This window comes from Morus notabilis, unplaced genomic scaffold (genome assembly GCF_000414095.1).
Source record: "Morus notabilis unplaced genomic scaffold, ASM41409v2 Scaffold158, whole genome shotgun sequence".
NCBI lineage: Eukaryota > Viridiplantae > Streptophyta > Magnoliopsida > Rosales > Moraceae > Morus > Morus notabilis.
Genome location: NW_010364156.1, coordinates 198,101 through 219,886, shown reverse-complemented (window position 1 = coordinate 219,886; position 21,786 = coordinate 198,101). Strand labels below are relative to the sequence as shown.

At 35.6% G+C, this 21,786-nt stretch overlaps 4 protein-coding genes across 8 annotated transcripts; 3 read left to right on the top strand and 1 right to left on the bottom strand.

The window, feature by feature from the left end:
• Positions 1–6,004: 6,004 nt before the first annotated feature.
• On the top strand, positions 6,005–8,937 carry LOC21390452 (xyloglucan endotransglucosylase/hydrolase protein 2). The gene is made up of 4 exons (XM_010105897.1): positions 6,005–6,188; positions 7,061–7,161; positions 7,348–7,541; positions 8,544–8,937. The coding sequence occupies exons 1-4, from the start codon at positions 6,005–6,007 to the stop codon at positions 8,935–8,937; spliced, it is 873 nt and encodes a 290-aa protein (XP_010104199.1).
• Positions 8,938–9,962: 1,025 nt separating this feature from the next.
• Positions 9,963–13,045, top strand: LOC21390450 (GPI transamidase component PIG-T). Its single transcript, XM_010105895.2, has 5 exons — positions 9,963–10,406; positions 10,678–11,931; positions 12,088–12,237; positions 12,325–12,505; positions 12,839–13,045. The coding sequence occupies exons 1-5, from the start codon at positions 10,167–10,169 to the stop codon at positions 13,021–13,023; spliced, it is 2,010 nt and encodes a 669-aa protein (XP_010104197.2). The 5' UTR covers positions 9,963–10,166; the 3' UTR covers positions 13,024–13,045.
• Positions 13,046–13,293: 248 nt separating this feature from the next.
• Positions 13,294–14,439, bottom strand: LOC21390449. Its single transcript, XM_010105894.2, has 4 exons — positions 14,024–14,439; positions 13,798–13,935; positions 13,567–13,686; positions 13,294–13,466 (listed from the first exon to the last, which is right to left on the bottom strand). The coding sequence occupies exons 1-4, from the start codon at positions 14,322–14,324 to the stop codon at positions 13,315–13,317; spliced, it is 711 nt and encodes a 236-aa protein (XP_010104196.1). The 5' UTR covers positions 14,325–14,439; the 3' UTR covers positions 13,294–13,314.
• A 2,895-nt stretch (positions 14,440–17,334) lies between these two features.
• On the top strand, positions 17,335–20,945 carry LOC21390446 (UBX domain-containing protein 1). Of its 5 annotated transcripts, none has more exons than XM_024170632.1 (12): positions 17,335–18,093; positions 18,412–18,463; positions 18,563–18,658; positions 18,782–18,858; positions 18,946–19,025; positions 19,132–19,192; positions 19,440–19,507; positions 19,607–19,688; positions 19,796–19,879; positions 19,976–20,053; positions 20,181–20,300; positions 20,408–20,945. In XM_024170632.1, exons 3-12 carry the CDS (start codon positions 18,565–18,567, stop codon positions 20,624–20,626), a joined length of 963 nt encoding a protein of 320 aa, XP_024026400.1. In that variant the 5' UTR covers positions 17,335–18,093; positions 18,412–18,463; positions 18,563–18,564; the 3' UTR covers positions 20,627–20,945. The 5 variants fall into 5 exon arrangements, with proteins under 5 accessions (XP_024026400.1, XP_024026398.1, XP_024026399.1 ...); XM_024170630.1 differs by having other exon boundaries at positions 18,254–18,463; XM_024170631.1 differs by lacking the exon at positions 17,335–18,093 and adding an exon at positions 18,106–18,322.
• The last annotated feature ends 841 nt before the right edge of the window (positions 20,946–21,786 follow it).

Below are 21,786 nucleotides of genomic sequence, written 5' to 3'. Positions count from 1 at the left end.
GAGAGAAAGGCTTGACTTGAGAGGTGAGTTGAAACTGATAGAGTCCCCCACTAAGATTCCCTTGCATCAGAACATGTCCCGTGGCTCGATCCTTAACAAAACATGTTTTTGGATGGAATTCAAAGAAAACTGAGTTAACATTGGCAAATTGAGAAACACTAATTAAATTTTTTCTAATATGTGGAACGTGCAAAAGATTTTTGAGAATAAAAAGCTTGGAGTTATCAGGATTAGGAAAACTTGAACAACCAATATGAGAAATTTTTAAACCTTTACCATTGCCCATATGCAGCTTGTTGTTGCCCAAATATTCATTGCTATCCAGGTTGAGGTTACTTAAGTCGTTGGTCGCCCCGGAGTCAGGATACCAATTGTTGTCAGCAAGATTATCCGAAGAAGCCACCATGGCTATCATCAAGTTGTTGTTGTTGGGAGCCTGTTCGGCTGAGTTGCCTTGTGCAGAAGAAAGGCCTTGAAAGCTAGCATCAAAGCGATAATAAGAGCGTTGCACTGTGCGCCCCATCCTTCTACACAACTGACATTGGGGTCTTGAACCATTATTCCAGCCACGTCCACCACGTCCACGACGGCCACGACCACCTCTGAAGCTTTGGTTCAGATAGGGTCCATCAGAGTGAAGTCGCTGATGACTACCCCTCGATTGCGGGTTTTGGAAAGTAAGATTTGCAGTGGCAGAGATCCATCAGTGCTGATGGGTTGGCCTCGTTCCAGGCGGGTTTCAAAGCTTATTAGCAGAGTGCCAACATCCTTAACTGTCCACGGTTCTGTTCGGGAAGTAATGGTGACCATCACAGGGACATATTTTGTGCCCAAGCTAGAGAGGATGTGGAGAATGTGATCTTCATCAGAAATTTTGTGACCAACAGAGGCCAGAACATCACAGTAGGCCTTCATTTTAGTCAGATATTCATGCATTGACATGGTACATTTCTTGAGGGTTTGAATCTGCAGCTTGTATTGCATTATCTTCGCTTTAGACTGAGTAGTGAATGTCAACGTAAGAGAGTTCCAGAGTTCACTAGCAGAATCATTCCCAACCATGTTGACCAAGACGCTTTCAGTAATAGAAGAGAGCAACCATGAGGCTAAAAGTTGATCTTGGCGCTGCCACAGAACAAAGGCAGGGTTTTGAACAGGCACGTCATCAGGTCCAACGAGAAACTCCGGTGGGGCTGGGTAAGTGCCGAGGAGAAAGCCCTCAAGACCATAACCACGGACTGTAGCCAACACTTGCAGTCGCCATATAAGATACTTAGTGTATGTCAGGCGAACTGAAATGGTTTGATTTTGGGGTTGGATAACTTGAAAATGATTAAGATTAGCTGGAACAAGGGGGTTTTCAACTTGAGGCTGCAGATTGGGGACTTGAGGTTAAGGAATAGCAGCTTGCTGCTCAACAGGGTCAGGAGGATTGACGATTGGGTTTTCTGGGTTAGGATTTGCCATTGAAGGGAGCTCGGAGCAGAGAAGCTCTGATACCAAGAAAGCTGAAATAGGCTTTTCTGAAAAGAGTAATTTGTATTAATTCTGCTCAAGTTTATAATGTACAAGAGTGCTCTTTTTATAGCAGAGCAAGGAACAATCTAGAACAATATAGTTGTTATTGTGACAGGTTGGCCTAGGAATCAATAATGAGAATATTCTACAAGGGAATGTTTTTCCACTACTTACAATGGTAAGAAAGGACAATTAGATAAGGATGAATATGTGGTAGATAAAAACAAAAGCCAACTGTGGAGATATTTGATGGTTGAATTGTAACTAAACCAAAACGTTGGGAAGAGCACCAAAAACGACATGATCATTGCCCTCTATCCGAAACACAAACATTAAGGACCAACCTAATCCATTTGCAGGAGCAAGTTCTTTCTCCTTCTACAGAGAAAATAACTCCTCCTAGTTGCCCTCTCCTGAATGACGCATCCCAAGATGATGAGCTTTTCTCAGAAGACGAATTCTTTGATGCCAACGAGATGTATTTCGATGAAAATGATACAATTTACATGGATCATCAGCTAGAAGAAGAACAAAATGTGGAAGCTGATAATCATAATATTGGACCAAAGGGGTACAAGGACAATCTTTTGCTGTTCAGGTTCAATGATAAAGATCTTCCATCTGAATTAACATAGATATAATCACCCCAAATTTGAAGCTTCTTACTTTACTCGAGTCGAATCTTCCCAGTTGGGTTATTTTTCTCCAATCTTATCCACTATTCTCTGCACTATATCGTCCATGGATGAGACCACTGTATAGAATTCTTTATATATTAGTCTCTCTTGTAACTGTCATAATCGGGTTCTATGATCTTTCCAAGAACGTGCCTCTATTGAAGGCAACTGTTTCTCATCTTTGTGGACCCCTTTTCAACTGGATTGAATCGTGGGACATGATCTCAAGGATCAAATGTCTGGGGACAATGTTGTTCCTTCAGAATCTTGGAAAGGCAGTGAAGGTGTTCTTATCGATAACGCGAGCGATTAAACTGCTAGTCTCACTGATCACCAAACCTCTGATGTACCCGGTTAAAAAGATGGTAAACTGTTTGATGCCGTTGTGGAGCTTATTTACTGTTGCAGCAAAGGAATTTCACAATATTCGATCGGCTATGTTGGAGTTCTTTTGCGGCGTGGTTAGCTTCTTGTTTGATGTTTTTATCCTGCCTTTGAAAGTTCTCTTCACATCTATTGAATTTAGGTACATAAAGAACCAGTTCTAATTTTCTGTCTTAGTTACTTCCATGACTAGTATCTATCGTATTGGAATCTATTGAATTCAGTATCTATCTAAGTTCCTTGTGGAAATTGTTCCTATTTTCTATACGAGGTTGTCTTCTGTTGGCAAATTATGTGAGGGCTTTGTTCAATGCCATCTATAAAGTGCTTGAAATGTGCTTCCGGTTTGCTGTTATTAACATGATTCACCTGCAAACCTATTTTCGGCATTTAAAGCGTGATTCACCTCATCAGTTCTCATTTTGGCATTCTCTTTGGAAAGATCTCTTCTCAAAGGTTTGGTCTAATTTAAATTTCTATGCAGTTGAACCTTTTTCATTAGATCAATAAATCTTTCTAATGTAGAAATGTTAGTCAGGTTTAATTTCGCGCGCAGGTGTTCCATTCTGTTAGTAGTATTATATGCGTTCTTTTTGCATTCATTGCATCCCACAAAAGGCTTAGATTAAGGTAATGGTAATCTCCAATTAGTTGTATGTTAATGCACAATGTAACGCCCCCTAAGCTAGCTGGTGTTTCCTAAACTAACTCCATTAACTAGCTAGCTTAGGGAGTTGAGGTACTGCAACTACTCTGAAGTTGATTTTTTTTTCCTTTAATATTTTTGATTTTTTTTTACTATCGACTCAACATATGCCACATGAAATGACGAGAATTTAATCACTTATTATACTGTTTTGGTTGATCGTTTGATCTTTTTATTTTTATTTTTTTGTTAAAGGAGACATAATATTAAAAAAGCCACAAAAGGGCTAGAAATACAAACGGAGGGGATAAAGTCCACAGAAACAACAACCGGAATAGCAATCGGAAAAGCCATTGAACGGCTGTAGTTGTGAACATTCGATCACAACTATAGACTAATTAATGACCCGCTTAACTACTTTTGGTTGTTCTTACTTATTTTTGCCCTCCTTCTGGCTATGTGGGCAAGTAAAACTGGAGTACGTTAGATTAATTTGAAGAACTTTATAACTTAAAAATGGAGAACCGTCGTGTCAGCTTTTTTCGACGATGGAAAGAAAAAATCCACCTTAGCTAGCCCTGGATAATTCTCAAGGTAATTCAAATATTATGAATTGAAGTAGCTAGCTCATTCTATAATTCGTGTTTGGTTACAGGAATATCAGTGTGCAGTTTATAACTTGAAGTACTAAAACACGCACTCAAGAAGATAAGGACTCTAGCAGAGTTATTGTAATAGCATATGTAATTAAAACTCCTTTAATATTTTGGCCTATATATATATATATTTTGTCAGTGGTTGTTTTTCATTCAGCGAGAGAGAGAGAGAGAGAGAGAGAGAGAGAGAGAGAGAGAGAGAGAGAGAGATCAGAACAGCCCTTAGAACCAACACCAAAGTTGCGTACAAGCAGTAGTTTACGTAATAGATCTATCACCTGTCAGAATCTCAAATATAAATTGTATGTAAGCTACAATTGCATTATTATATGTGATCAAACCTCATGCATATAAAGAAGGTGTTCATCTCCCGTACCCTTGATATAAAAATGAAAATTCCTTGGACTTAATTTATGTCAAGTGGTCGATGTTTACTTTGGAAAGTCAGAAACCCTTAATCGATTTTCATCGATAACAACCATTTGGGTAATTAATTCACCCTTTAGTAAATCTAATTACCAAAAATCAAATAATTAATAAATGACATTATGTTCAAGAGCATAACCTAGTTTTTTCCGAGCCTGTACTTTTTGGACGGAGTCCTCAATTTGGCACTCTCCTTTCAGACCACAATTTGAATGTCAGATACAGTACAATAACATATATAAAGGAGTTTCTTTCTTGTACTCATGATATTGAAGTTATCCATATGTTTTTTTTTAAGGGAAAAGTTATCTATATATTAATATGTAGAAACGAAGCTTTCTCTAATCAAACTTTTGATAAATTTGTGTTTTGTTGACGGCTAATTTTCGTCAGAAATACGCTAGGTTACCCACTGGTATCTTGTTGGGTTACCGGTTGAAAATTAACTGTATATTTAAAATTATGCTATGAAGTGTTTGTTGTATTTTTGGAAGCACGAGAAAGAATGCTTGAATGAGAGGACACACGAAATTTATAGTGGTTCACTCTGTTAATGAAGAGCTACATCCACTTGTGTATTGTATTTCTTTTTGGACTCTTACAATTTACATATATGGTTCTTCTTCCTCTGATTGAATACTAAAGAAGCCAGTCCTCCTTCGTGTATGGGGCTTTGCCCCTTTTATAGCTCAAGGTTCCTTCGTGGGCAGTTCTCCTTTGTAGGTAGAAGTACTCGAGTGACCTACCTCTCTAGGCCCAGACCGTAGCCCACTAATTACCTTTTGAACTGTTCACTCAGCCAATTGGTCTTTCATTACGGCTCTATAGATTCTTGTAATCCTTCACTGCCCACTGTAGGGCGGTTTAGGGGTTTGCAATTAATGCCTGTACTACAGATATCTCCCATCCCTAGACGCAACTTGTGATATTAGGCTCCTTTCTGAAGAGTATTCCCCTCGTCGTCTGCGCTGCGTAGACCGCATGTCCTTCCTGGCAGTCGACCCTTTCCAGACATAGGAATTTTGTTGCGATAAGATTGACGGCACGACTGGTCGATGGTATGCCGGGTCGATGCCCTAAGTCAGGCTTTCTTTGCAGCGTAAAGGGGAAGCGAGCTTCAAGTGTCGAGGGTTGTCGCCTTTTGAGAAAAAATAAGGCCACGTATCACGTTGTCGCTGTTCCACATATCACCCATATTTTCCCACACAATAAGTTTAATTGGCAGCCGAATTCTTCAAAGGTTTATTCCAAACACCGCTATTTAATTTATCTAAAGATGCGGTTAGTTATGGTGGACAATGTGGCGAGACACATCAATAACGTGTGGGTAAGGTAAAGATGAAATGTTGGCAGCTCACACATTTTGCCTTTTAAGGTCTTCAGCAACACTAACATACATGACGTCTGTCATTTTTTTTCCTATAAGAAAACATACAGAAATAGAATGCAAAATTCACAGGTGGATCGACTACCAGTGTTTTCTAAAAGAGGTAATATTATGATCTATAAGTGGATCAACCCTATCGATCAAAAAATATTTATGTATGCACATATAAATTTGTTTATATATGTATATATATGATAAGATATTATATGGTGGTAGCATTTGTATCTGATTAATATAATATAGGTGCGAGTGAGTCCAACTACTAGAGAAAGATAAATACGTATAGTACTAAAGAGTTGGGCCTATAAGAATGGCTTTATCAGCGTTGGACATGTTCTTTGTGTTCTTCGTCATAGGTGGTTGGGGGCTGATTGCAAGTAAAAACACCGACATTAGTACTTTTGATCAAAATTATCAAGTCACGTGGGGATTTGATCATGTCTTGTCTCTGAACCAAGGGAGAGAAATTCAACTTTCCATGGATAACTCTTCGGGTTATTAGCACCTTCTTCTTTTTGCATGCGTTAATTATATACGTTTTATGGTTCCCCTGCAACGTTTTTTAGAATAATTTGTTTTTCATTTGTGTGGCTATGAAAATCGTTTTACTCCATATAGATTTTATAGAACTCCACCAGTTAGAACCCTTATGCATGTGTTTAGTGTGTTTTGGGACTCATTAAAACCCTTGAGTCTCAGATTACTTTTGAAAATGACAAACCTTTCTATTAATAGAATTAAACTTTATAAGAACTTAAACTTTCATCTTAATAGGATAATTTGTTAAGTGAGAGTAATCTAACATCGTATATTCTTATGTTTATATATATATATATATATACGGGACTCAGGTTTATTTTACTTTTTACGTTTATATCTTTTTGTTATAAGGTCAACGACTTATGTCCTATAAATTTGATAATGAAATGCCGGATAATATGGATTATGAAACACATTTGGTTTTGATTTGGATATATAGATATCAATATAATCACTTACAAATTAATATGGCGTATAATTGGTTTACACACACACACACACACAAATCTTTTTATGCACATCAATCCAAACAAAACAAAAAATGCGACTTTTCAGTTTAGTAGCTCCATGCATATGTGTCATTTTTTCTTAAAAGTTCATACTTTCACTAAACATCCATTCATAATTTCATAACAAGAAGAGAAAAGAAAGACATGAGCTCCTTCAGTACTCACGCGCCTCCAGGAAGGTCATAACTTGAATTATAATGACTTTAGAAAAAAAAAAAATTGTTCTTTATAGTAGTGCAGATAATTATAATTAGGATTTAGCTCTTTTATCTGTTCTATATATTATAATTAGTTCGAACTAATTTTGCAAAATGCAGGTGCTGGGTTTGCATCAAAACTAAATTACGGCTCAGGATTCTTTAGTTTGAAGATCAAATTACCTGACAGAGATTCTGCTGGAGTCGTTACTGCTTTTTACGTGAATATTATTCTTTCCTTTGTTTGTCTCTTTTATTTATTCTATCTCCACAATGTTTCCCATCAAAACCAGATATATACCATCATAATTATATAAGGATGCTAAAGTGTTAAATTCAGTACTTTATATATAGTTTCTTTATATATATATATATATATATATATATATATATATTTATATGCGCAGCTAACTTCACACGGTGACAAACATGACGAGCTGGACTTCGAGTTCTTGGGTAACAGAGAAGGAAAGCCATACACTTTACAAACAAACGTGTTTGCAAACGGTCTAGGCAACAGAGAGCAAAGAACCCTTCTTTGGTTTGATCCCACAGCTGATTTTTATAACTACACAATTCTTTGGAACCATTACCAAATTGTGTAAATGCAATCTCTCTACTTAGCGTATCAATATTTATAGAAAGAAATGTTATTTAACATCAAATTGTTTGTTTAGCTGACTAGAAATTGCAACTTAGAGTCTGTGGCTCCTATGTCTCAAAAATAGCACGTCAGCCCGTAACAGTTAAACATGATCCTATGTGCTCATGATTACACATATATATATGTAAAGAGGATTGGTTTCCTTTCACTTCTCATCTTGTGTTTATTCACAAACTTAATAATGGGAGTATATTATTGTGTCTTGTTAAGAAACTTAAGAGATCTTTAGGGAGATTTTGGGAGAGTTGAAGACGAGGATTAATGAGTTGTTAGCACAATTACTTTCTAAATTTGTCAAGATTTAGTAAATTACCATCTAAATTTTTAATTTTAGCAATTAACTCCCTTAGCTTGCTTAAGTACTATTGCAATTAACCCCATTTCACAAATGGCAATTAAAAAACTAAAGAAATTGGCACGTGCAAGTCACGTGTCTGGTAAAAGAAAAAAGAAAAAGAAATCTTAATCAACGTGTAAAAATCTCATAATGTGAGTGCATAATTTGAGAATTGAGAGAGTTGTGTAGAGTTTGTAGAATTGTTGAGGGTACTTACAGATGAATAAAAACAAAAAGAATTTCTGATTGATTAAATTTAAAAATACATTAAAAAATATTCCAAAAAATAAAAATAAAAAATGCGGGTTATAAGGGCCGGCTCGTGCAACCATGCTACTAGACCCAATTACGATGGATACTCCATATTTACAGCTCTGTTCACATGTTGTAAGCTAATAATTAATTTGTCATATAAAAAGACATTATAATATTAATTAAATTGATAAAATTCAAATTCCATAATTTGTTAAACTCTAAGAAGGAAATTGGATTGTTTAATTATCACTATACCATTTACTTGCCCATATAGATCATTCTATTTTTTTTTTTTTTGTTACATTCCTTTTACGGTTTGATAACTACATCTTCAATTTTATGTTTAGATTTTTGGTGGACAACACTCCGATTAGGGTGTTCAAGAACAATGAAGCAAGCCTTGGAGTGGATTACCCATCAAAGCCTATGACAATAGAAGCAAGCTTGTGGAATGGAGATAGTTGGGCAACAGATGGTGGCCAAACAAAGATTGACTGGAGCTATGCACCTTTTAAGGCTCACTTCCTAGGATTTGACGTCAACGGATGTTCCCTACAGAATTCAAACGTTGGAGATTGTTACTCAAACAAATACTTTTGGAACACGGAGAAATATCATAAGTTGGATTCGGAGCAACAAAGAGCCTATCAATACGTCAGAAAGACGTATATTAATTATGATTACTGCACTGATAAGTCTAGATTTCCCACGCCTCCTCCCGACTGCCTTGATCAGCCATAATTAATAATTAAGGAGAACGAAATTTTTAATTACAATATAAGCTATAATTAAGTGCAAATGGTTATACGACTGTTTGATTAATTAACCTGATTTAATTTGTATCGTGCCATGTAATTTGTAATAAACAATGATGGATGCAGTAGAGAAGATGGAATAACAATGTATCATCAGACGCGTATAAGCCCTTTTCCTTAATGGGAGAAAAGGAAAGTATATATTGACTATTTGACTTCCTTTCTTTCATGAAATGAAGAAAAAATCGCTTTTTTGGAATACAAACGACACGATGTTGTTTCATGAAATGAAACCCAACAAACGACACATATTTTTTTACAGCTGAGAAACGACGTGTCGTTAGTAGAAATGTCTACTCAAGCTACATGTCGTTGCATTCCAGAAACGACATGCCATTTGCCAAAAAAAAAAAAGAAAAAAAAAAAGGGGAAAGTAAAAACAACACTGTTTTCCAGACAGTTCAAAGTTTGGAGAAAAAGAAAACACAGTATATATTGACTTCCTTTCTTGGAAATGAAGAAAAGTCGCGCCTCTGGAATTTAAACGATACGATGTTGTTTTATGATATGAAGACCGACGACTAACAGACCATGCTATTTTTTGTAAGTGAGAAACGACATACCATTTGCAAAACAAAAGGGAAAGCAAAAACGACACAGTTTTCCATCCAAGCCAATTTAAAGTTGTGAGTAAATTAAACTTTGTCCTAAAGTATTAATTAGATGACGATTTAGTTCCCGATTATTATTTTTTTCATTAAAAATGTCCCCAAATTGTTGAAAAGGGTACAAAAATAAGATGAGAACTTTACCGCACGTAACACCATCACTGAGCATTTTATTTAGTTAATTTGGCCATTTTGGAGGCATTTTAATGAATTAAAGAATATCATAACCAAATCGTCACCTAATAGTTTTCGGGGATAGATTAACAATTTACCTAAAAACTTTTCCGGTAGGTTATATAACACAATTTTGATATAAATCTAACGATTCAAGAATAGAAAACCTTCTAATTTTTGTAGTTTTTCTTTTAGTTTTATTTATTATTTATTTATTTATTTTTGAGAAAACAACCCTACTAAACTTTCGTTAAACCATCTTTCAGCTCTCTGCTCTCATGGCGGACTCTGAGTTTCCCATCGACTCCGTATAGCTGCAGAGTCAGTCAGGCACACACACTCCTAGACTCTTAGTCGCTCCCACCCCACCAGAATGGCCGTTCGTCCTCTCAGGCAGTTTCTCTTGCTCTATCTGATACTCTTCTGTCGATTCTTTTACTCCAACGCCGCCCTCGGATCCGTCACTGACGAAGAAGAATTCTCGGAGGAGTTGCTGCTGAGACCTTTGCCAGATCGGAAGGTTCTCGCCCACTTCCACTTCGAGACCAGAGCTCCTCCGACCGCCTCCAATGGCCGCCACCACCACCTTTTCCCCAAAGCCATTTCTCAGCTGGTATGTGGCTTTCGCCTCTTCTCTTCCCATCAATTTCTAAGAAAATCTATCGAACAGAGACAAGAAAAAGAAACAATCAAATCTTGGATCTCGTTATTATTTCCATTTTTGTCTAATTGAAGTTAAAAAGATCGCGATTTCCATTTCGTTATTACTGAGGGGAGAAAATTTTGCATTTTTTATTAAACCCTAGAAATTCATGAGTGTATTTTTGGTATTTTTGTAAAGTTTTTAATTAATAACTTGTAGAATAGTGTTCCAATATGGACAGGTTCAGAAATTCAGAATAAAAGAAATGGAATTATCTTTCACACAAGGTCGTTGGAACTATGAACGTTGGGGTGGGTTCGACCCTGTTCCAAGCAATAATGCCAAACCACCAGGAGTTGAATTGTGGGCCGTCTTTGATGTTCCTCACTATCAAGTTGATGCTTCATGGAAGAATTTGACTCATGCGCTTTCTGGTCTCTTTTGTGCTTCAATCAACTTTCTAGAATCCTCCACCTCTTATTCTGCTCCTCAATGGGGGTTTCACTCCGCTTCGGGCAATCTGAGATATGGCACATTGCCTCGGGAAGCTGTTTGTACTGAGAACCTGACTCCATGGCTAAAGCTCCTTCCTTGTAGAGATAAAGCGGGAATTTCTGCGTTGATGGATAGGCCTTCTATCTATAAAGGATTTTATCATTCGCAGCGGTTGCATTTGACGGGGAAGGGGTTTGATTCGGATGGCGTAGATTCAGGCATTGTACTTCAGCAAACACTCACTGTTGTATTGCAGCCTAATGAAAAGAGAACTCCTGTGACGAGCCTGGAGACAAAGTTTCAACCGAGTTGGTCTTTGACCTCAATTTTCGGGAGGAAGGTCAGTGGAAGTTGTGTTCTTGCCAAGTCTAGTACTGTGTATCTTCAACTTGACAGGGATCTAGTTGCTGAACTGAAAAACCTGCAGAAGCACAATGAAATTGCCGTTGCTGAGAATGTAAATTATGAAGGTTTAAGAAGTGGTTATGGATTTCAATTGTCTGTTGAGCCTGATAAGGTATTGGAGGAAGTGAATGGCTCTCATGGGACAAGCCCATCTCTTCTGTATGTATTTTCAGTTGAGAAGCACAGCGAGTCTGAGCCATTTGATTTAGGCCTAACGTGGAAGATTCCTGTAGCTTGGTCATGTCAGCAAGCCCCATTACATGCTAGTAGATTCTTGATGGGAAGTGGGAACGAAAGGGGTGCTATTGCAATATCATTTGAGTCCACAAGATTGAGCGAGTGGCTATTGCATTCTGATGCGATTGATAGTTGCGAGTTACCGGTTAAGATTTTTCAAGTCGTACCTTGGTATATAAAGGTGTATTATCATACCCTGCAAGTGTATGTGGATGAACAGCAACAAGCCATTTCAGATGTTGTTGATAAGATACATGTTTCGCCTTCTGAAGACAAGGTGTCACCTGGGATGATGGAAATGATCTTAAAGTTCCCTTGTAGAATGAAATCAGCTGTTGCAACTTTAGAGTTTGATAAGGTATGTTTTGCAATATTTTTCATTTTATAGCTTTTGTTTGGACTAATCAAGAATTTGAGTCTAATTTTATCACACTAGCTAAAATTTAAACGTCTCTAGTTTCCTTCTTTATGACTGTTGTTCTTACTAAAGATTTTCCTCATAACATCTTTTCAGGGCTTTTTGCATATTGATGAATATCCTCCAGATGCTAATCAGGGTTTTGACATCCCATCAGCTGTGATAAGCTATCCTGACTTCTATTCAAGCACTCAGTTTGGGGACGATAAATCTTTGGAGGCCTTGCCCATTTTGGCCAAATTTCAGGTGAATCGAATTCTTCTGTCAGTGACTTCTGTGTTCTGTTTTTCTTGTCATTTGTTTATTTACTTTGTTTATGCCTTTGTGATGTAGGAAAACAATTCTGTTGTGTCTTACACGGAAGTTTTACTTGTCCCTTTGACCACTCCCGATTTTAGCATGCCTTACAACGTCATCACCATTACATGCACAATATTTGCATTGTATTTTGGATCTTTACTAAATGTACTTCGCCGTCGTGTTGGTGAGGAGGAAAGGTTTCTTAAGAGCAAAGGTATATGTTCTTCCTCTTTTAAGTAGAATACTATAGATTCATTTTTACAAAGATTCCTTTCCAATGTAAGGAAACAAGATTTCTCACGGTCCTACCAATGTAGTTTATCAAGATTCTCCTTCTGTATTGATCAATATCTTCTGTATCTATGGTTCTCATCCTAGGTGGTGGTTTTTTGTTTTTGTTTTTGCTTTTTATTTTTTGTTTTTTATTTTTTTGTTTTCCTCTTTCCCCTCCGAGGACTATGTTTATCCATGTAGTTAGATTTCCCTTTTGCATTAGTTTTGTAATTTCACTGGCTTACTCTTCCTGGTTTCTGATGTTTGTTTGCAGATGCCAAGAAAGGCGGTCCAATATCTCAGTTTCTATCGAAGTTGTCTGCCAAGCTTACAGGGAGACCATTGGAAACACCTCAATCACCGACGTCGACGTCGTCGTCCTTCATCAGTTCAAAGTTAATTCTAAAAGTTGTGCTAGTAGCTGGAATTGCTATTGTTTGGCATTTCTATTTGGAATGACAACACTTGTGAACCAGCTGGCTGATTTTACCGTACAATATGCGTTTTCAGTTTGAAATCTAGGGCCCTAATTTTACACGAGTAGGGTACACTGATTTCCAAAAAAGAATTTCTTCAGGAGATTTCAACTTTCAGTCTGCTTTATTGTGCAAGATTTGACAAATGGTTGTTTTCAGAACTCTTCTACAGTAACTCTCACGATTTAGAAGTGGAGATAAGAAGAAAAAGTATTTGGGGAACACAAACAAGGAAACAAGAAGAACAAAAAAAAAAAAAAAAAAAAAGGAGGGTTCATCTAATCTTCTTGTAAGGAGCGGCCAGGATTGCGTCATCTACATCATCTTCCCTCGTCCGCTTCATATTTTGACTCATGGGACTGCATCTTAGATTGCAGGTTGAACTTGAAATGCTTCTTGACAAGTCATTACCCTTTCCTGTAATATCTGATAAAGAGGACTACTATAAGATCAAAGATAATGCTTATGTAAACGAACATATATAGAGATAATTAATGGGTTCATAAACCGAGACATGCTAATATACCTGCGGAACATGTTTCGTTTATCCTTAGCTTTTTGAGTAGGCTCAAGTCTTCCAATAACTGCTTTCTCTTCAGGCGAATGCCGTTGTACAGCAAAGACATTCCACAATCGCCGTTTTTACCTTAAATAGATTTAAAAAAAAAAAAAAAAAAAAAAAGCTAATTCATACTGATTATTATTGTTCCACTACACAATTTCCAATCGACTATCTCCAATGAAGCTAAGTGTCAACCTGAATTGCCTTCCCTAATCTTCTTACTCTTCACCAAATTTGTATCTTCCGTTGCTGGTGCCCCACTGTTGCCCATTTCTCGAGGAACACTCGCAGAGTCAAGAATACCATTTACAGCATCCTTGGGATCATGTGCTCCTGCAAACAAAGAATTCAATCGTAATCAAGTAACTTTTTTTTTCCCCCAAAAAAGGAAAAATATAAATTATCTAAATATTGGTCTTACTCTTGGTCCCGACTCTGGAGAGTTTTCCATCGACGATAAGCGCGTCATGGTCGTCTCTCCCAGTGGAGAGCCGTTTGGCAGAGAAGAAAGAAAGAAGGGACTTCCAAGTGACGGAGGAAGAGATGAGGTCGAGGCCTCGGCTGATGAAGTGACCGTTGAGCTTCAACGTGGACGGGTCCAGCCCAAACGCCAGCGCTATGGAGCCCAGGTCCAGTCTCTGCTCCTCCCACGCCACCATCTCAATCATCTTCTTCACCGGCGGACAGTACAGCTTGATCCTCCTCGCTTTGCTCGCCGACATCTCTCTCTCTCTCTCTCTCTCTCTAGCCTCTCTCTCTCTCTCTCTCTCTCTCTCTCTAGCCTCTTCCACTGTTGTGACAGTAGAAATCTTCTTTTGTGATCGGTAGCTAGCTCTCTTCGACTGTCTTCTGGTTTTGGTTCCAACTGTTTCTCGAAGTGTCTTAAAAAACTTTTTTTTTTTTTTTCAGAATTAGTTAGTGGGCTGTGTGGCTGGCCTGACTTAAGCGGAATTGAGAATTGGGCTTTTTACTTGAAAGCCCAGGCCCATACGGAGAATTAAAAGGAGCAATTGGTAAATTGATTAGTAAATTATAAAATATTTAAAAATAGTAAATATTTTTAGTTTTAAACATTATTAAACTTAAAAATACATTTAAACCTCCATTTTTATCTCTCTTTCCTCATAAATATTTATTTTTAAAAAAATAGTAAATTATAGCATATTTTTTAAAATAGGTAGATTATAGTCAAGTCCACTATGGCCAAAACCGACGGCTAGCCGCCAACTTCAGGGATTAGTTTCGGCAAACGGTGAGAGTAGTCTGATGACCGTTTAACACTGTATTTACCGGTAAATACCGTATTTACTATTTAATGTCATATTTACCTGAAAAGCCGACCACTGACTCTGATGACCGTTTAACACTGTATTTACAAGTAAATACCGTAATATTGTATTTACTAGTAAATATCATATTTCTCTGAAAATCCGGCTGCCAACTCTGGTGATCGTTTAACACTGTATTTACTGGTAAATACAATATTTACTAGTAAATATCATATTTATTTAAAAATTTGGGCACCGACTGCATCGACCGTTTAACATTGTATTTACTAGTAAATACCGTATTTATTAGTAAATATCATATTTATTAAAAAATTTGAGCACCGACTCCAGCGACTGTTTAAGAGTTTATTTACTAGTAAATATTGTATTTACCTGTAAATACTGTAATTACTAGTAAATATATTTATCCGAAAATTTAGGCACCGAATTCGACGACCGTTTAACACTGTATTTACCGGTAAATACCGTATTTACCAATAAATATCGTATTCACTAATAAATTTCATATTTATTTGAAAATTTGACCACTTACTCTGACAACTGTTTAACACTGTATTTATGAGTAAAAACTTTATTTACTAGTAAAATATCATATTTATCTGAAAATCTGACCACCGATTTTGGTGATCGTTTAACACTGTATTTACCTGAAAATACCGTATTTACTAATAAATATTATATTTATCTGAAGATCTGGCTACCGATTCTGGTGACCGTTAAATCATTGTATTTACCGGTAAATATCGTATTTACTCGTAAATATAATATATACCAAATTCCAAATTCCAAATTATAAACTACTAAAGGCTTGTTTGTTTCAACAACTTAATATGTGGAGATTTAAACCTTTTTGGTTAGAACTGTAGAATCTGAATAGTGGTGATTCAAATTGTGATTCGAATTGTTGTTTGGATATGTAAATAAATTGTAATTTAAATTTTGAATAAAATCCGAACTGTGTTTAGATAAAGTGTTGAAAATTATCGTTATAGTTTTGTAACAAATCTTATAAAAACTCATTATAAATGACATTAAAAAATATGCAATATGGGTGGGGATTTGTTCCTCTCTTTATTATGAACACATTAAAAAATCATCTAAATCGGAATTAAAACGAAGAAGTTATGACATTTTTAAGATTAAAATTGAAGAGAGAGAAAAAGTAAAATTTGAAACTATTAGACTGTTGACAATAATTTGAATTGTTAGAATTTAAGAGGGAGGTGAATTCTAAAATCAACAATTTAAGTTGTCCTTGAACTGTTGTTAATGGTTTGAATTGTCCTTTAATTTTCCTCTCTCAAACACCAATTTGAATTCATGAACTAAAGTTTGAATTTTAAACAACAGCTTGAGTTGTTGAAACAAAAGGGGCTAAAGTATTTACTAGTAAACACATTAATTATCATATTTACAATATTTATCATATTCTAAATTGAAACTATTAAAGTATTTATAGATAAATACAATATTTACCATATTCAAAATTGTAATTACTAAAGTATTTACGGGTAAATACTATATTTACCAGATTTAAACTTGTAATTACTACAGTATTAATTAGCTATTAAAATATTTACTAGTAAATACAATATTAACCAAAATTCAAACACAAACACAAACAAATGCTAATTTATATATACATATATATATATATATATTTTTTTTCTTTTTTTTGCAAATCTCACAAACAAAAATTTTTGAAACTACGGGGTTGTTATTTTACATTTTTGAGTTAGGCATTATTGAGTGAAGATCTTGAGTTGAGCTTGAGTTATAACTTGAGTTGAAGTTGTAACTTGAGTTTGTGTTTAGTTGTGTACATTTGAGTTATGATTTGAGATAAAAATCTTTTTGAGTTTGTATTTAAGTGAGTCAAAACTTGAATTTGTATTTAGATAGTATTTTAATAAAAACTCAATGATGATGAAAAATTTTAATAGGGTATATAGGTGGGATTTTATTCTTCTTTTCATTGTCAACGCATAGAAAAAAATCATCTTAATTATGATTAAAACGAAAAAATTATAACATTTTTAAAAATATAAAAAATACTGTTCATTAATTTGAGTTTGAGTTTCTAAACTCGAGTTGAAGGGGAAACTTGAACTTAAGTTTTAATCTCAAACTCGAATTCAAACTTAAGTTCAAATTTAAAAAAACATAAATTTAAATAGAATTATAACTCAAATTACTTTTTTTTTGAGTTTTTGAGACCGCTGAATACAGCCTACATATCTTAGATGTTGTATTCACTATTAATCCTCAAAAAATCCAAAGAATGTCTTCAGTCACATTAGAAACCCACTTTTTTAACATATTCAATATTAAATGCACAAACAATCCATGCACCCAACATATTCCTCAAGAAATTCCTATACATTTTTAACAGTATAATCATTAGAGTTGTTCTTTCTACTTTTAAATTAAAATGATTTGCTCTTCTCCGTTGGTTATGGTAGATAATCGTGGATAACAAAATGTCCAACAAATTTAAGAAAATGTCAAAACGACAGAAATAGTCCAGTGAAATGACAAAATAGATTAAAGAGGAATATTGACCTTTAAGTAGTGGGTATCTAAGTCAACAACCCTCTGCACAAAAATCTTTAGCTTTAAGAAACGGATTGTAATGGATAGTGTTTGTCTGCTAAACGCCATTACTAGATCTGCCATTTCCTCCGATGACGACGAACGCGCGAAGATCCGCGCTGCGACGAAGATCTTAAAAATAAAAAGCCATAGGAACGATGCTGTCCTCAAATTTGAGAGAGAGAGGGCTGCGGAGGCGGCGGTGAGAGAAAGAGAGACGCTGCCGAACAACGATCTCTATTGATCACGAACGGTGGTTTGCAATAATGGCGGATCACGATCTCCAACGACGACTGATCTTGGCAAAGATCCGTCCTTGTGTTGTACGACGTTCTCTGGCCACGAGAATTGCGAATCGCGATCTCCAACGGCAGCCGATCTTAGCCAAGATCCATCGGGTGTTGTGCAACATTCTCTGGTCTTCGCAGTTCACAGATCTAGTTTGCGACGACATCTTGTCGGAGTTTGGTTTGCAGCAGCGACCTGGTTCTTAGCAACGGCAACCGCCGGAGAAAGAGAGGAGAGAGGCGGCGGTGAAGCTCAACAAAGAGAGACTAGAGAAAGGCAGAAGAGAGAAAAAATCGAAAGAAGTCTGAATCACACTAGAAGGGTAAATTTGGAAACGAGTTATTATTTTAAAATGAATTACGGGAATACATCATAATTTACTAAAAATGGTATTTACTTCAATAGAGGGTATGAAATATGCTATTCTCTGCATTTTCCCTTCGTTTATTTTATTTTTATTTTTATTTTATTTCTTCCTTGAGTGCCTGAGAACCGAAAAGTATATATAAGAAGCCTCACGGAGAGGGAAAAGAATCAGCAGAAACCAGAAAGTGCGTTGGATTTCTGACTTCTGTTGGTTTGATTGGCCAAGTATATATCTAAATGGCGCTCCATTCTAAAATATTCTCGGATTTTACAGCGTTTAGATTCAGAGAACAAGAACATCAAACCTCGACGGCCTTCAAAATTCGGTAAGGGTTTGAAACTAAAGTAATCGGACAAATTTTTTTTTTTTTAAAGCTAATATCTGGGGTTTATAGTTTATAGCTGTGCGTGGTGTTTTCATACAGAAATGGCTGTTCCGAAAGTAAACGAGAATTTGCTTGGAGAACTTGAATCAATGGGATTTCCACTAGCTCGGGCGACACGTGCACTTCATTATTCTGGTCAGCCTCTATTTATTTATTTATTTTTAAATGCTCATTAGAAGAAGATGTTACTTCATTAAAAACTCATCCATTATATATATATATATATATTTATATATTCCTTCTCTTTTTTATGATCAGGTAATATTAGTATAGAAGATGCTGTGAATTGGATAGTTGATCATGAAAACGACGCCGACATTGATCAGATGCCCTTGGTATTATTCCTTAGCTTAGACTATCCTTATGCGTTGTACATTCCTTTTCTTATCAGGTATAATACTACTGTGATCGCTTTCTTATAGGAAACAATTGATATTGGAATTGATTCAGATGAGACTTTTCATATGACAGAAGAGATGGAAAGAAAAGCACAGCTATTATGGTTGCAATCTACTCTCTTTCTTATATAGTCTTCTGGTTTACTGGTTTTTATTACAACAATGAATTAACATTCGCTTTTTTTTTTTCTTTTTTTGGCTGTGCTTCAGGGACCGAGCACGAATCAAGAAGGAAGAAGAAGAAAAGAGATTGGAACGAGAAAAGGAGAAGGTATATATACATGCGGTTTTCCTCTCCTGTTGAAATCTTTTTTCCCCCTTCTTCTGGGAAAAAAAAAAAAAATTCTAATTTCGACCTTGAAGGTTTTTTTTTTTTTTTTTTTTTTTTTTTTTTTTTTTAACAATTTCGATGCGTGTTCCAGTGTCCAATATTGTTTCTTTTTCTTTTTTCTTTTTTCTTTTTTTTAAAAAAAAAACTTTCTGAGATCTAGATAATAGATTTTAAGTTGTTGCTTCAGGTGAGGATTCGATCAGGTAAAGAACTCATTGAAGCGAAGAGAATTGCAGAAGAAAATGAAAGAAAACGGTCTGTCTTGATCCAATATTTTACCACGTGCATGTTGATCTTCAGTTTCCATATTTCTCCTTTCGAAAGATAGAAATGAAAAAACACTTTCCCTTACAGTAATTTAGCCTTGAGGCAATTAGAGAAAGAGGAAGAGAAAAGAGCAAGAGAGAAAATTCGCTGGAAACTGGAACAAGATAAGGTGCTTGTATTTTTCTTTTTTTTTTATTTAAATTTCGAGTTCTATTATTATATCTGCAATACTTTTTGTGTAAGTCTCAACTCAAAGTTACATGCATGGGTTTACAGTTAGAGAGAAGGAGTAAGCTTGCAATGGCACCAAAGAACCTTGCAGCTACTAAAACTTCTACTACTGACGAGCAGGAAAAACAGGTAATAGTATTGTTAGTAAAGATTGAAAATAATCCTATATATCTGATAATGTAGGATCTTTCATAATTAGTGTTGTTTTACTACTCTGAGTTCCAGAGCTCATTTCCTGTCAAGTCTTTTACGAAGGCTGAGCTAATGAGAGAGTGTTTAAGGTCTCTTAAGCGCAATTATATGGTAAACGACACTTATCTTTGTGTTTACTATTGCAGAAATGCAATAGCATAATCATCTAGCTTCTACAGTGGATTTCATTTACTTTTGCGCTTTCCTAATTATTTTGTTGGTTTGGTTTACTCTCTAGAATGATGATGCCAGAGTTAGAAGAGCCTTCCAAGCTTTGTTGATTTATGTGGGAAACGTCGCAAGGAATCCTAACGAAGAGAAATATCGGAAGATCAGAATGAATAATCCATTATTTCAGGTAGAATTTAATCCCAAATAGAACGATGTTTTATGGTCAAGCTTATAAATGTTCTGTTTTGGTCTTTTTTTTTTATTTTTTATTTTTCTCAATATTGAATATGGCAGGAGAGAGTTGGTAGTTTGAAAGGAGGTGTTGAGTTTCTAGAGCTCTGTGGGTTCGAGAGAACAACAGAAGGGGGAGAGTTTTTGTATCTTCCTCGCGATAAGGTTAAAATCGCAGTGTTAAACTCAGCTGGTTCGGAATTGAAGTCCGCCATCACAAACCCCTTCTTTGGTCTTCTAAGCCGGAAAGAGGATGGTTCAATGAATATTCATTTTATGTAACAATGAAAGGAACTGAATTTGAATATATATATATATATATATATATATGTATATGTATATATGTGAGGATGTAACAATGAAAGTTCAGGGAATTGTTTGACTAGTTAAATCATTATCAAGCATTAGTCAAATGCTAGAAGAAAATTTGGACAAAATGTACGTGGATTCTGTATGTTTATTTTTCTAGCTAAATCACCAGTATAAACATCAAAAGCTCAACATAAGAAAAAAGCTGTACGATTTAGGCTTTTAACCAGAGTTTTCTCGTGATTTTGTCATGTTTGATCCACCAAATACGAGTTTTTGTGAATTCTGTACGCCAACAAAGCAAGGATTTTAATAAAACAAAATAGCACGTTGACTTTCATCGATTCAGGTTTGACATGTTTTTTCTTATGAATAATTCAATTTTATAATGTTATAATATGGCCCTCACGATGAATATTTCTGAAGCATTATTCAATTTCAAATCTTAAATAAAAAAACAATAAATAATAAAAAAAAACAAACAAAATGAACAAGCTAAAGTGTTTGTATTCCGCGTGGCGTGGTCGAAGTTTTCCTTGTTCCGGATTTTCAAAAAAAATTATGCGGAAGCGTGATATCAATTGAATCACATAAATTAAAATTTAATGCGATCATTATTTCATGTTAATTTAACTACAAAGATATTAAAGAGAAGAATGAGAATTTTACCGTTACTCGATTAGGACGTAAATCTTAAACTCCTCCAACATTGTCTTAAGCTCTTAAATTTCAAGAACACCACAGTTCTTTTTCAACGTATCTCTGGATTAACGTGAACTCGAACGTGTGGGCGTTCTAATGAGTTTCTCAACACATGAGATGAATGAATAGAAAAGCCACATATAGTTATCACTCACTTTTCTCAAAAGTATGTGATGACACTTAAGAAATTTTCTTTGGTTTTTCTTTTGTTCTCCCGTTTTTCCTTTTTCCTTTTCTCTGGAAAAAAACCTTTTGTTTCTCTCTGTGTGGCAAAAACTACCGGACTAATTTCTCTTCTTCTTAGTTAATGTGCAGCCGCACATTCTCTTTTTTCTCATGGTGAGGAAAGCACGTTTCCTCCCACTTCTCGCTTTTTTTTTTTTTTGAGGAAACGTGCACCTGCACGTTTCCTTTCTTTTACATATATATAT

Coding starts and splice junctions, on each gene's coding strand:
- LOC21390450 (XM_010105895.2), top strand. CDS start 10,167: ATGGCCGTTCGTCCTCTCAGGCAGTTTCTCTTGCTCTATCTGATACTC. Junction 12,238..12,324: donor CCATTTTGGCCAAATTTCAG/GTGAATCGAATT, acceptor TTTGTGATGTAG/GAAAACAATTCTGTTGTGTC. Junction 12,506..12,838: donor AAGGTTTCTTAAGAGCAAAG/GTATATGTTCTT, acceptor GTTTGTTTGCAG/ATGCCAAGAAAGGCGGTCCA.
- LOC21390452 (XM_010105897.1), top strand. CDS start 6,005: ATGGCTTTATCAGCGTTGGACATGTTCTTTGTGTTCTTCGTCATAGGT. Junction 6,189..7,060: donor TTCCATGGATAACTCTTCGG/GTTATTAGCACC, acceptor TGCAAAATGCAG/GTGCTGGGTTTGCATCAAAA. Junction 7,162..7,347: donor GAGTCGTTACTGCTTTTTAC/GTGAATATTATT, acceptor TTATATGCGCAG/CTAACTTCACACGGTGACAA.
- LOC21390449 (XM_010105894.2), bottom strand. CDS start 14,324: ATGTCGGCGAGCAAAGCGAGGAGGATCAAGCTGTACTGTCCGCCGGTG. Junction 13,687..13,797: donor GATTAGGGAAGGCAATTCAG/GTTGACACTTAG, acceptor AATCTATTTAAG/GTAAAAACGGCGATTGTGGA. Junction 13,467..13,566: donor AAACGAAACATGTTCCGCAG/GTATATTAGCAT, acceptor CCTCTTTATCAG/ATATTACAGGAAAGGGTAAT.
- LOC21390446 (XM_024170632.1), top strand. CDS start 18,565: ATGGCTGTTCCGAAAGTAAACGAGAATTTGCTTGGAGAACTTGAATCA. Junction 19,026..19,131: donor AGAAAAGCACAGCTATTATG/GTTGCAATCTAC, acceptor GCTGTGCTTCAG/GGACCGAGCACGAATCAAGA. Junction 19,689..19,795: donor GGAAACTGGAACAAGATAAG/GTGCTTGTATTT, acceptor ATGGGTTTACAG/TTAGAGAGAAGGAGTAAGCT.